The 14,651-nt window shown below is 47.4% G+C and overlaps 1 protein-coding gene across 5 annotated transcripts in view; it reads right to left on the bottom strand.

Moving 5' to 3' along the window:
* DIS3L2 (DIS3 like 3'-5' exoribonuclease 2) overlaps positions 1–14,651 on the bottom strand; it is a 183,139-nt gene that overhangs the window by 31,679 nt on the left and 136,809 nt on the right. For all 5 annotated transcript variants that reach the window (XM_071566546.1, XM_071566545.1, XM_071566550.1 and 2 more), the window contains one exon: positions 5,331–5,410. In XM_071566546.1, the coding sequence (XP_071422647.1) occupies positions 5,331–5,410 (80 nt within the window). The remainder of the gene's footprint in view (positions 1–5,330; positions 5,411–14,651) is intronic.

Raw genomic sequence — 14,651 nt, 5'->3', positions numbered from 1 at the left:
AACTGACACCAGACAGCATCCATCCAACTCTGTGATGTCAAGTGACACGTGCATGGATTTTCCCCATGAAATTCCAGCCTACAAGACAAGACAAACATGAGAAGATGCTACATTCAGAGACTTCCCTGGCCTTGTAGGTCAGAGTGGGGCAGAGCACATATTTGCTGATCACTAACCAGAAAATCAGCTGCCACCAGGGGAGCTCCTTTACACCAACACAAGCAGTGCTGCTCCACTGGGATGCATGCCATGGAACAACCATGTAATAAGGCAGGTCAGGCACCCAAGGACTGTGTGAGCTGTGCAGCAGCTCCTTGTGCAAACAACTCACTCTGTAAGCCTCAATTTCTCAGAAGGAACAAAACACCTTACAGTAAACCTGCCAGCTCATTGCAGAGCAACCAGGTCTGTGCTAAAGTCCAACACATGAGCCGTGCACCTGGGAAGGACCTCTGAAAACAAATCACTTACGCTGTGTCAGCTACTTTACATATTTTGTTCCTAGCACTGCCACTCAATAGCTCTCCTAGCAAAAACGAATAAATCCCAAACAATTCTGCTTTGCTCTTTTCAGAAAAATAACCCCCCCCAAACCTCCACCCAGCTCTGTTTACACCAAATATGCTGCAGTCCTGAATGGGAGCAATAAATGGAGTGAGATAATGTTAGTGACAAATAACCCGTTCAAACAATTCCAGCATAATTATAGTTTGGCTCTCCTGATGTAACGTTGGGTACATCACTGCTGATATCACAGTCACCTTATGAAAAGATTGCACAGAGGAGCTCAGTTGGTAACCCAAACAGCATTATGTATCATGAGCCTGTCAGCATTAGGAGTGCATGCACCCTGGCATTTGAAGTCCTGGTGTTTTAACTGATAATCCAATGTACCAGGCATCATTGATCTCCATATAAAAGGGGGCACCACTTTTCCTTTCAACTGGAGCTATTTTTCACTTCTCATTCTGAAGAGTTGTGTGGTGCTGCCCGCAAGTGGCTACACTGCACAGCAGCTCGATCTGCAACACTCCGGGTCCCCAGAGAGAAAAAATGATCAATACTCCAATGCTGCTTTTGTAAGAGGTCTCTAAGTGCTTCCATGCGAGATGCTGCTCCTCTGGGTTTAGAAATTACTCTGAAGAGAACATGAAAGTCCCCACTGCAAATTCATAATCCTGACACAAACCGCAGCTGCAGCAAGGAATTAAAATGAAATTCATTGGCGAGCCGCAAGCTGGTCTATCAGCAAAGGCGGAATCTGGGATGTGGGAAGGGACCTTAAAAATAGATCAAAACCTGGAGACTGAGGGAGCAGGAAAACCATATTAGAGGAGAACCAGCTGGGGACAAGGAAATGTCACACTTGACAGGGATTTACTGCTTCTCAGAAGGTCTGGGATGGCAGGGACCCTGAGCACTGCATCATCTGAGAAAGGTGGTAGTAATCAGAGAGTCTTGGAAGGGAAGACAAAGGCATTTGAAGGATCAGACTTGCTGTGGGTAGGTGAGCAGAGCATAGGAGGTCTCCAGAGAAAAGTCTGGATAGCAACAGTGAATGCAGAAAAACAGACTGAATTTTCTATTTCTTGGATGCATCCAAAAGACACTAGACTTCTCACAATTAATTTCTTCCAGGGGGATCTTGAATTGGCTTTGGCTGTTCCTCCACACAGGCTGGAAGAAGTCTCACACAACCACCTGTAACCTTTACAGACCTCCTCCTTCCTGCTGCCTGGCAGCCCACAGGAGCAGGACTGGTCCCATTGGGCAGGATCCAGAGTGGGCAGCTAGCGCTTCCTCAGCACAGTCAGAATCATGTTCCTAAAGTGGGGACTGGTGACTGCGTGTTGTAAGACAGGATTCATGAGCCATGGTAGTGGATGTGACTGGACTTGATGGTCCTTTACTGCCTAGTTGGGTTTTGCAATGGGATCCTGTGCAGGATCAGGGAAACCCAGCCTGTGTTAAGAGGCAGTGACAGAAGCCATTCCCACTGTTAACACCCAATGCGTGTCACAGTCACACCACGGGATGGCTGGCAGAGCTGTCCTCTCCTGGATGTCACTGCTCTGGGGCCATGTGAAGGCTGACAGTACTTTTCTGTTCCAAATATCCCCACCAGCTGTCTCTGTGTCATGGCACAGTGCTCCCGTTGCAGGGCAGTGTCCTGCAGAGCCCAGAGCAGGGCTCTGTCTGTGTTACACTTGCTGGTTCCCACTAGGGAGAATTTAAGCAACATGGCTTAAAAATGAGAAAGCAGATTGCTTGCTGTTAGGTCAAGCCATTTCTTCTGGGGTGAGGAAGGATTGAAAGGCCAGGAAGGACTGGCAGCCATGGGGATGAAAGTGTCTAGGTCTGAGAAGGAAGAAGAGGAGAGGTGATGTCCCCTGGTCTCAGCCCTGTGACCGCAGTCTCGGTCCTCCATAGCTCCAAGCACCTCTCTTGCCTTGCTCTCAATCCAAAGCTTCCAAGGCTCCACCAAGTCTGGTCTACCCGAAGTGCTCAGCACCCAGGGTGTAATAGTCAAGTGGGAACCTGGTGAGTGCTGGGCCTGGGAATGTTCCTGCAGGCAGGCAGGTAATCGCTAGGGGCAGGTGAGATTTCCTTGGAAGGGTTTTATCATTTTAAAGGGAACAAATTCCAATTGATTGCCCTTGTAAGAGCCTGCATGGTACTTGCACTTCTAGCCTAAGCAATAGAAATTTTAATTGCTCTGGTAATTACACTTTCAGCAATGCCGCAGTCCTTTGTTCTGCAAGTGAGGAGACCAATATCCGCTGATCTCCACTGGCCCCGTCTGGCTGCAGCTTGGAACAGCATTTGCCACTTGGAGGGGAAGGGACATTCGTTCAGTGACAAGGGTGACACCAAGCCTTGGCACACACAGCCTGGCTCACACAAATCTCTGGGACATCAGGTACACTCCCCAGGTCAGAATGGGTTTCTGTTGATCAGAATCCCCTCAGCCTTCTCCTGGTAAAACTGCTGCTGCTCCAGAGCCTCACACACCTGCACTCCTGTCATCTTTCCCCAGAGCAGGTCCCAGGCCTGATGCTCTGACAAAGGCTCTGGGGTGCACATTTCCAGTCTTTCCCAAGCATGAGTTTGCAGTATGTCACCAGCCTTTCTTTTCTGGGATGTAAACGGCTTCAAAACACAGTGTAGCTACCAAGGTTACACAGCTCTAACTTGTGGCTACGTCTTTAGAAGGAGGCAGAAGAGCTGTTAACCCACTTGGGTCCTGACTACATTCAGGAGAACACAAGCCCTACAATTTACCCTGGAAAATTGCTATAAGTAACAACTATCAAGACGACTGCCATGTTACTCTATGGATGTCAAATTAACCCTATGACAGGTCCAGTGTTAGAGAAGAACTGTTCCTGCTTGGCTGAGCAGGAACCACATCCAGTCCTTCCCCAAACTATTCAAATGCAAACCTCTGCTGCTAATAAAGCTGCAGCACACGTGAACTCCTCCAAAATCACCCTGCGTACAGCGAGAACCAAACACGTCTGGCTCAAGAGTGTTTTACCTGCAAAAATATGTCAGCAGTAACACAGACCTTCACGCTTCAGTTCACTGGCCAAGGATTTTTGGAAGTGCTGGGCTGCATGCACAGGGTTTAGGGGGATAAGCACGTGTGCAACCTTAGCCAGGCTCTCCCTGGAAAATGGGATCCTGCTCCTCCAAGTTGGTCAAGCAAGTTATAAAATACAAAGCATTGTACTGGGGGCTTGCAGGGAGGTGTAGCTGCAGTTCGGATCCATTGGACATGCGTGAAGTCTGGGTTTACTTGCAATTCCAATCACCCTGCTCGCCCTGTATTTTTCCAAGCCATGATGGCCCAGGGTGGCTCAGCTCTCACACTTGCCAGAAACGCAGGACACAGCCATACATCTCTAAATCAACAGCTGACAACATGCCACAGCTACTTTGTCACACACACTGGACCCCTCACAGTTCAGAGCAAGGGTTCCAAGTGGAATTGCTGTCGGCCTTAAGAGTTTAAACAAAATAGCTCCACTCCCATCCCTGGAGTTTCCTCAAACAATGCCACAAAACACCAGAGCCTGGGGAGAGGAGGGTCTGTGGCAAAAGCCCCACAGCTACTGATTTTTGAGATATAGACCACACAATTAGAAACACTGGTCTATAAACAACCTTAACACACCCCAACAGGCCTGGGGGGTTCGTTTTCCTCGCTGTCCATTGTGTGCTGCTGCCTTTAAAAACCTCAAAAACAAACATCCCTCCCTTGTTGATTTTATGCTTTGGCACTGAACTGCACATTTCCCTGTGAGCTAGGTGGTGCTGCAGGTACCAACTCTGCTCATATCAGCCTCTGGGGCCAGGACAGTCAGGATGGGACCATGTGCTAATCACCCACCCACCAGCAGGAAGGACTCTGTGCCACAAATGATCTTTCTTTTTTAAATATTAAGATGTCTTGGCTAAGAAAGGAATCTGTGTGTTTGCAGATGTCCCTCTTCCTCACTGGGACTGTTCTTGTCGGTGTTTCAGAGCAGATCTAATTACAGACTGTTCTGTTCATTGACAATTTCATATACCCTCCTTTTTTAAGTTAGCTTCAATAACTGGCAAGAAGAAGAACTACATGGGTGGAGTAACAGACCATGGATTTATGACATGTTGGTATTCTGCTGCTGCTGCTGTCAATTTGATAATGAGAATGTGATTTGATATAAAAACAGCTTGGGTGCCAATTCACTGCAGCAGCTAGTAAAAATAGGCAGAATACCTAGAAATAGAGGACTCTGTGCTCCGAACATATCCAAAGCTTGAATATCATATAGTACCTTACAAAAACAGAGCACGTGGCTGCACTGGAGCTACAGTACCACAAAGGCTACTCCGTGAACTTTAGCATGAGCTTTAGCAGAGAGAATGGGGCGCTGTGTGGGTCCAGCTGGGCAGAAGTGAGGGCTGCCCTTTTCAGCAGCCTCTGGGTGTTTTTCCCCAGCCCACGCTCCCAGAATGACCTCAGCACAAAACAGTGAGTTGCAAAAACCCCATGGCAAAGCCTGGGTGAGCTCTGCCATAGCCTGAGATACCCAAGAGCAGGCCTTTTAGACAAATAAAGCAGCTTTTAAAAGCTGCAGGAAAAAGGGGGCTGCAGGGCCTCATGTATTTTAAAGGATCTGGCCTTTACAGGAGCTGCTCCCAGTTTCAGGTCAAGCCTGAGGCCTGCCTTAATTTACTTTTAAGTGGTACAAGCAGTTGTGATCCCTTTGCCAGAAGGCAGGGCAGCCTCCTTTCACTGCACCTTCCTGTATTTGCTGCATGTAATCTTCCACAGGACTTACCTGTTGCTGTCCCGGTACTGATACACATGACAGCTTTGAGGCATCCCACTCTCCTGGTCCAAGGTAAACGAAAGCTTCATCTGCACAATGAAAAGAGAGAGGAAAAAAAGCAACATTTTAGGCTCTCAGTCATCATAGCAAATTCTAGCGAGGCTTGTGGGGGAAAGCTTAACTCACCAAGCCTGACACGCAAACACCATGGCCTGGAACATACCGTGGGGTTCCAAACCTCAGGGAAAAGTCACATGCATTGCAGAAACCTCTTGCTTTTTCCACCCTTTGTTACTATAAAGTGTTCGTGGTTCTTCTGAAATGCATGGGTCATAACAGCTCACCCCTCCAAACCCACACACACACACCACCCTTCACCAAAGCGATTGCGGTTCCCCTCAGACACTAAAGAAATGAGTTTCTCCATCGGCAGCTGTAGTTCCCACGAGTCTTTCTCTGAAAACTTTCCCGGTTCCATATCGTTCCTCCAGTGCCTTAGAAGAGAGGAGAAACCACAGAGGGAAAGGTGACAGATTTTTCCTTCTGTGCAGAGTTATTAAAGAGCTGTTAGAAGGGTTTGCAGTTTGGATCCGCCTCCGGCAGCAGGCTATGATGGGACCTGGAAGCTGCTTTCTTTGCAGCTCCAAGAAGGCATTCAGCAAGGCTTTTTGGATTTCAAACATGCCTCATTTTATTTAAGGGGGAAAAATTAATCCTCTTTCAACAAGCAGCGGAATGGTTCTGTGGGGAGACTTTTTTGCTGAAAATGTCTCCAGTGATTTTATACACTGAATTGCCTAGAAAACAGAAAACAGCACGGAACTGAGTCCTGCAACAGTCCTGCATATCCAAGCCGCCCCTCATTTCCCAGGGAAAAGCAGCTGGCTCCCAGATCAGTGTCACACAAGCCCTCACAGCCACAAGGTGCAGCCCCTGGGCTCAGTCAGCAAAAGGACTGCAGACCCTGATCCAGAGCCAGGAGTCTGAGTTAGAGGGACAGCATCCTTTGAGGAGGTAGCTGCAAGTCTTTATGCACTTTTTGGGGGTGACAGAGATTACTACCAGCTTGGCTGTTGCCACTGCTGGATTGTCCAGGACTCTTGAAATGGTCTGGGAAGGGCTAAAAGTTGAAGGAGGTTTGTCATGGTGATCAAACCTTTTTAAACAGGGAAAGGAGGAGAGAGCAGTGCTGAGCCACTCCATTTGATCACAGACTCCTCTCCTCTGGGTTCCAAGAAAATTGGTAACTCAAATTAATGGCTTATTCAGGAATGAACACAGAATTAACAGCTTATTCAGGAATGAACACAACATTAAAATATCTTTCTCCCGTAGGCTGTTAAGAAACCCTGTGTGCTGAGTCACTAGATGATGCACTGATTTTCCCTTCCCTAAAGGGTAGCAAAGTCATATGCTGTGCTCTCACTGACCAAATAAAACTGCATGTCACGAAACCATTGAAAAATTCACCATCTTGAATATACAGTAAAGACCCAACTTGGCCAATGCCAAATTCTGTTGATCTCCTTTAATTTCTATGCCCCTAACCCTGGAAGCCATTCTGAAACACATGATCATGCAACACCATGTCACACATGTGCCTGTGGTACACATATCACAGTTCATACCTCTGTCCAGACAGTGATCTCTTATGCTCACCACAACATCTCTTCCTGCAAATCTTGATCTTACAACAGCTTAGCAGATCATTCAGTCCCAGTCTAAGGCAGGATGAGTACAGCTGGCTGGGGACACTTCTTTTGGCCAAGATTCATGACGCCTGGCTGTGGATCCAGCCTCTCCAGATACTATAAAGGCAAATGGCAGCTACCCCACAGGAGCAAGAGGTCAGCAAGAAACAAAGAAACCTCCTCGAGGGTGACAAGCAATCACCTTGCTGGCCATATGTGGTTCATAACCAGAGTCCTCCCAAGGGACCAGCCCTGGTTTGAGGAACTAAAGGAGAAACTGGGAAATGCTCAAAACCATTTTTATTGTGACAGGTTTTCCAAAATCTTCCTGCTAGAACATCAGGAAGCACCTCTGAGGCAAAAGGTACAACAGTTATCTCAGACACAGCTCCACCAGATCCTTTGCTTTGTGGAATGGGCATGGCACTACAGAATGGTGTAGACAAAACATGAAGAAAAGTGCATAATTGGGAAAATTGTGACTTTAGCCACTTACAACAATAATTTTGAGCAGGACAATCCAGGAATGCCTGTTTCTGGTTTGCAGCTCTCAGCTAAATGGGCCCTGGGGTTGCAATAAATGAGCACCTCTGGTTACAGCTCACCTGGGCTCTGAGTCCTGAGCATAGCTTGAGGCTGGAGCCAGACCCATGCAAGGAGATAAGTCCAGGGTGAGGAAAGGAAGGAAAAGGGCTGGGAAGGAAAACAGTCTTGTCTGGACAGGGTGCCAGGGAAAGTTGTAGAGTAATCAGGTATGGGAAGGTGACCTTTCCGCCATCTGGGGGTATGGGGTCCCATGGAACCTGCCTACTCAAAAAGGAAAGCTCGCAATTCCCAAAGATAACAGGTTTTCAACTTTCTGTTATTTTAATGCCTCTTTGTCTGCTCATGGTATTTCAGACAAGTAAAACACACCCTACCTGGCAGACTCAGCCATCTCTGCTACCCATCAGTGCTGGCAAGGCATGGGTAATGGGGACTTTACAAGGCTTGACCATTTGGAGCAATGCTGTCAGACAAGATGATGCTGCCATAACCCACAGTGACAAGAGGACCCCACTCAGAGAAATGCCAGGGTCAGGTTGTCACACAGAGATGTATAACTCCATGCTGTCACTGATGCACTAACCATGCTCTTGTGCAGATCTGGCCTGCTGATGCACTGTCATGGTCAGCCAGGAGGGGGAAGAGGGATTGTCACCCAGACCAGGAGTCCTTATAGACCCTGAATGAACAGCCAGGCTCTGACTGTGAGGCCACCGGCAGCACTCTGGCAACACTCCGACTGCCTTAGCTCATTTGGTGGCATTTGGCCTCTGCAGGGAGCACGGAGCCCCCAGGCAAAACTCATCACAGGGTGGAAAAAGAGCAGCTAAGGCAGGTAGAGAAGAACTGCCTGAGCACTGGAGGAGGCACAGAGGGATGGAGAGACTGTAAGCTTCCTACTAAGCATAAAAAGGCTGTCCACACCCACTCAACATCTTCTTTGTCACTGGAGTCACAGGACAGCTCCGCAGATCACTCTCCAACACGTGCTCACTTCTGCATGGTCGTGCTCACTGCAAAGACACTTACACTTCCCAACACCTCAGTGCTTTGGAAGATCAGCACAGACTTTTACTTTCATGCTAAAGCTAATCTATGAAGTGCCTGCTGTCATAGACCCTCAAGAACAGACTCAAGTGTCCTTCCCCAGCTCTCTGTATCCCTGTGCTGCTGCTTCTCTCTGCTCCAATCTTTTCCTGCAGCCACCCTTTTGTCTTCATTCACACAAAACCTCTGGTTATTTGTGCATTACAGAAGGTCGCAGGGCAAGGTTGGGGCAGATGTCAGGACCTGATCAATCACTTCATCATTCTTCCATCTGAATTCTGCTGCACTAATATCAGAAAACATCCAGAGCCTCCTGGACACACGAAGCCCTACAAAACAAGCAGCCTTTTGCAATCCTCCATGTGGCACAGCTTTAACTCTTACCAATTGGACAACATTGCTCCAAGACAACATTGCTGCTTTGAAGCTCCTTTTCGTGCATGTCAGTGTTCCCTGTCAGAAGAAGCTTGCTCTAAAACCAGCAAACAAACTAATGCCATGGGAAAGGAAAGGGCACTCCTCCTCAAAATACCACATTTTATGCCTGCAGGGGCAATGGGGAACTAAGTCTCTTAGAGAAATGCAAGGGCAGAGTGACCCCATCGCAAGGAAGGTTCATCACATCAAGGTATTTTCGCCATTAAACATATGAGATAATTTCATTTTACAAGACACTGCTGGGCCTCACTGGGAGAGGAGAGGGAAATTTCCCATCGCTGAACTGTGGTGTGATTTGGCTTGCACTGCCCCCTTTGGTTTTGTAGCCCTGGAGCTCACATGCTAATAAAGATCCCTTTCCACTTCAATGGCTTTGCAAATAAAGAAGCGTTCAGCATGGTGTGTGCATGAACTCAACAGGAAAGGGAGCTGGAACACAGCCATGCTGAGAACAGAGTGCTGCCTACCAGGAGAGTTCCATCAATAATTGAGATGTCAGAGGCACAGGGAGGTGCATGAATAAGACCTGTCAAAAGGAGTAATTGGGATCTCTTTGGATACAGTGATGGATAGGCTCGCTTGTCACCAGACACAACTGCAATACACCCAAACAGAAGAGGAGCCGGGCACTGAAATTCAACAGGGCTAGGACTGGCTCTTTGATGTGCAGGACACCATTGACTTTGAGGATGGGAGTATCTCATTCAACGTATCAAGCAGGTATGAGTGTGCTGTCCTGTGAGTGGTCAGTGGAGCAAAGGAATGTACCCACAGCACATGGCTGATCCTTGGTGAACTTTGCTGGCATGTACTGCAGGCTCAAGGAGAAGGTAATGCCACAACCTTGAGGGAAGCCACCTCAAGGAAAGTCATCTCCTGGCCAAGCACTGAAGGCTATGTGCACGTAACACTTGTTTGTGTTTCATCTTCTCCCAAGGGTTCCCACCCCCCTTGGCAGAGGTGAGCAGACACCAAATCAGCGCACAGGACAGACACGAGACACCAGTGAAAGCAGAAGGGCTCAGGGAGCTGCCCCTCAGTGTACTGACAGCTCTGTGCTGCCTGACTCCTGTGCAGATCCCACACACTGCTCAGGGAGACAGCACCTTGGTGAGGGTGTTGAGGAAGTTTTCTCCACCTAGGCTAAAAAGAGGATTTTCAGAAGGGGGGGAGTGTTTCACACTGTCATAGACATCCAGGCTTGCCTGGGCTTCAGTGTAGCCAGCAGTTGACCTCACTTCAAAGAGTATTTTAGACCTGCAGTAGTCAGGGGCTCAGTCATGTGATAAAGCCTGGTAGCTCCAAAAAGGAGAGAGCATGAGGAGCACTCTCCTGGCTGCTGAAACGCCGCCAGTACCTATATTGACCTGACTAGGCAAATTCTGCATGCCCTTTGAGTAAATGGTTTGGCTTGGATCCCCCTGTTCCCAGCCTCGGCTCTGAGCAGCAAACCTTTGTCATGAGATGCAGCATTTTCTCTACACACGCCCTGTATCAGAGAGGTATTACTGGTTCAGCCAAACAACCAGGTCAAAGATTTCAGCTGTCCCAATTGTAGGGCACTGTAAGGGCATGCTCCGGCCAGCCTTGGTTAGAACTGTTCAAGGTAATTCCACTGATGTGATGGGGTATTCAAGCAGAAAGAGTTCACCCAGGGCAAGGAGGCGAGGCAGAACATGAGCCTCCAAGACAAAACCCAGGGAACTGGATCTAAAGATTACACTAAAAACAGTCTCTTGAAAGGCAGGGATTCATTTTAACCTTTGGCACTCATTCAATTTTAACCCGATTTTCATGGAAGTCCAAAAAGACTGGTAACTGCTCCCTCTTGGAATAAAGGCTCCCCTCTCCAGCAAGCTCTAGAAAGCTTTTTAAGAATAAACTTACTCATCAAGCAGGTTTTTATGCCCCGCCCACACTTCGGGTTTGACCCAGAAAGAAAATAGTCCTGAAGTCCTGACACACACTTCTAAAACCACAAAAAACGAGCCATGCTCCAGTAACGTAATCACAAAGTTTTCTGGCACTTCATCCCTTAAAAATACATCCATCTGCCTCCACGCAGGCCATCAAACTCAATCTTGTTCACAATGGATTTCCCAATTCCTGCGTGCTGGAAGGACAGCAGCGGTGCTGGCTGTGCCGCCTGGACAAGCCCTTACAGAAGCACAGGCTGCAAACCTCACAGCTGTGTTTTCACTTAAAGAAGCTGTTCTTGAGACCAAAGCACTTCTTCCATGAGCTATTTGTGCTGCAGCTCAGAATTACTGCAGAAAGACCCTGGGTAGTAGCTGAAGAACATGTCATAAGGACAGGATGGGGGTAATACAGGAAAGACGAAAAGTCCTACAGTGGAAAAAGAGAAAAGACAAGGAAACTTACTACCAGCACAACTAGTTACCTCTCACACTGGTGGGAGCAGTCCTTTCCTTCTGGCTTTGCAGACAGCAAATTTTTGGCCAATCTCAGCACCTTGTTATGAGACTGCTGTTGCTACTGGTTGGAAGTCATGAATTGGTCCTAAACTGGTATGATCATAACTGTTGCCTCCTTGGTAGGATTCCTTCTCTCCATCCCTAAAAGCACAATTTTCAGGGGAAGGTTTATATTTTCTGGGAGGCTCCCAAAGCCATCTCTGCTGCTCTGTGTCCTCAGCAAAATACTTCTATTAACATGCTACAAAATCCATGCATGTGCCTAAGAACAATGTCAACCCAAATGCCAATCCAGCCTAGGAGAAGGAGCTGAAACTCGTTTGGGGTATTACTCTGGTGTGAATGCCTCTGCTTCCTTCTACAGGTGATACACTCACAGAATCACAGAATATTCTGAGTTGGAAGGGGCCCACAGGGATCATCAAGGATCACCACAACTCTGAAGTGAATGGCTCCTAAGGGGACCAAACCAACAACCTTGGTGTTAATAGCACCATGCTCTAAGCAACTGAGCTAATCTTAGATTACTATTTTAAAATCCTATCATTTACTTTGCTGCTGCCTGCATTATACAACTGCATAAAACATGCAAAGCGGTGAATCCCTGACATGGAAGACAGAAGATAGCAGATAATGCTACCCCTTAAATTAATCTGGAAACCCAAAGGTTCCCAGCATGGGACTCAAAGCCACATTAAGCTCTCACTAAATTATCCCACAGGCTGAAGCAGGTCTTGCTCTCCAAGTATCCGCTCTGGGATGCAATGAGGACCCTGGGGTCTTCCTATCACAGGAGCAAAGTCACCCTAACATGTTCCCTAGCACGTAAGAGGGCTGCCCTGTTGATATTCAGTGGCCCCCAAAACCTCTGCTACAGGTGCTCAGGAGTACAGGAAAACCAGGAAGGAGCGTGGCTGGGTCCTTTGCAAAGACGGGCAGGCACTGACACCAAAATGGCAAATTGGCATCATACCCTTGGCTTGTATTTACTGCTGCAACTCAAAGCTGGAGAGCCTCTCCAGAGAGACAAGGCACGAGACAACTTTCACCACTTGGCAAAAATATAAACTGCAAATGAGTTTATTTTTAAGCATTCACACTTGCCTGCATCAGAGGTTTCAGATGCAATCCACAAAGAAATGGATCCAGATTTATTTAGAAAGAAGAGCTGAATACTTCCGTTCATTTTATAAACTTGATGAGCTCATTCTCTAGATGCACGATTAGGAAACCACAGAACTAAAATATGGATTATACAATTGCAAAGAGTTTAAATTTGTGGATTAAAAATACCTTCCTCAGAAGCTAACAAATTGTGACAGTGCACCACATGCCCCAGACCACTAGAGAACTGTCAATGAAGTTAAAAGTATTTTCTACACATACAACAACTTGAAAATAGAAGCAAAACATCCCTAGGAAACGCCACATAAAAAAACTTGTGACACAATAAGATACATGCCAACTTTCACTGCTTGGCTGTTTCGTTTTCTATTACTAAGAGTCTCCCAGCCTCTCCTTAAAGCATTCCTGACTCTTGCACCTTTCCCAGCTCCAACCATGCTCTGACAAAAGACAGTTTCACTGATTTCACCTTGTGCGATAACAAAGTCCTCACAAGCTGGACACCTCAATAGAGATGAGAGATTCTGGGCTGCAAGAACATTCTTGCATTTTGAAGACTGATGATGACTACAGTCTTAGCAGGACAGTTAACTGGGGAGCAGTTATGTCCTGCCCAGTCCCAATGGTCTCTTCCTCACTGGAGAGATATGGAAATTCACTTGTGAAAGCAGGAATTTGGGAGAGGAGGATGATTCAGGTTCTAGTAAGAAGTTAAGATTGCAATCAGGAATTTGAAACAACCGCAGAGACTCCTAGGAAGGCAGGACACCCTTCTCAAAGCAATTAAGAGTTGATGGCAATGAAGGTTCCCTGTTCATAACTAAGTTGATGGCTGGAGGGCAGCACTCAGACATCATGTACCTTATCAGAGGGTTAAAATTCCCCAGGAGAGATCAGAGGCAAACAGCCAGAGGCCAGGGAGCAGCACAGGGACCTGTAACTGGTGTGAACAGGAACAGGCAAGACCTGGGTCTGCTGCATGAGAAGAGAGGTGGGGAAGCTGCTGACACTGCCCTTCCAAAGCCACAGGCACCGGCAGTTGATGCAGAGCCTGGAGAAGCAGCAAATGTCACCAGCAGCACCCACGGACACCCAGGACCGAGCGAGACCCTGGGCCTTTTAATACCTGGCTCGTCCACCAGGGGCTGGCAGAGCAGCAAATACCTCCATTGCTCTGAAAATCCTGCAGTAAACAGACAAACCAAGAGAGCTGGAGTATCCATGAAAAAAAGGAAATATTTCTCACAATTAACAAGAAGAAGAACTTTAGGTGTACAGCCGATGTGAAATTTCTTCTAAGCTGACCAATGACAGCAGCCAAAGAAATGGGCACTTTTGTGCAGCCACAGCACCCGGTCAGTCATAGCCAGGACCTGAGGGGTCTGTGGGATCTACACCATCTTTGTCACAGGTTGGGCAGTATGGAAACCTATGTATATGCTATCTTGATCTGATGGAAAAAAGCAAAGCCAGACCAGAAGGAGATGCCGAAGGAGTTTCTGTCCCAAAATGGTAAGAGTCTGAGGACTTAGGAAAAGCAATTGGTGTGTTCCATGTTTTTATCAGATGAGAAGTGACACAACCAAGTAGAAACCCTCTCTAAACCCACTGCTTGGTATGCTCTTATTAGAGGGTACTACAGGCAACAGGTCATTATCCCCAACTGCTGTTTTTTCTGACACCTGACAGTAAGCCTGAAAACAGGTCTTAACTTACTGACCCCCATTTAAGCAGCCTGAAATTTCACTTCAAGCTTGACCCTGCTATTTTGTGAGAGCCCATGGTCAGTACAGAACAATGCTACAGAAGTTGGCAGCTCCCAAAGACTGGGCAGATCCAGCACCTGACGGATGCTCATGATGGATACACAGCTCCACGAAGGGAAACATGGTGGTGCCTTCCAGGCAGTTTCTGTGATGGAAAACAGGTCAAAACTACCAGGAACAGTAAACATTCATTGGATGAAATGTGAGTGGACAAATAGCCCTTCTCAAAGCACCACATGGTTTATGAGAGCTGCCCCAGCCTCAAGCCAGCGACAGAGCACA

Source organism: Pithys albifrons, chromosome 11 (genome assembly GCF_047495875.1).
Source record: "Pithys albifrons albifrons isolate INPA30051 chromosome 11, PitAlb_v1, whole genome shotgun sequence".
NCBI classification, from domain to species: Eukaryota; Metazoa; Chordata; class Aves; order Passeriformes; family Thamnophilidae; genus Pithys; species Pithys albifrons.
This window is presented reverse-complemented; position numbering and strand designations above follow the sequence as displayed.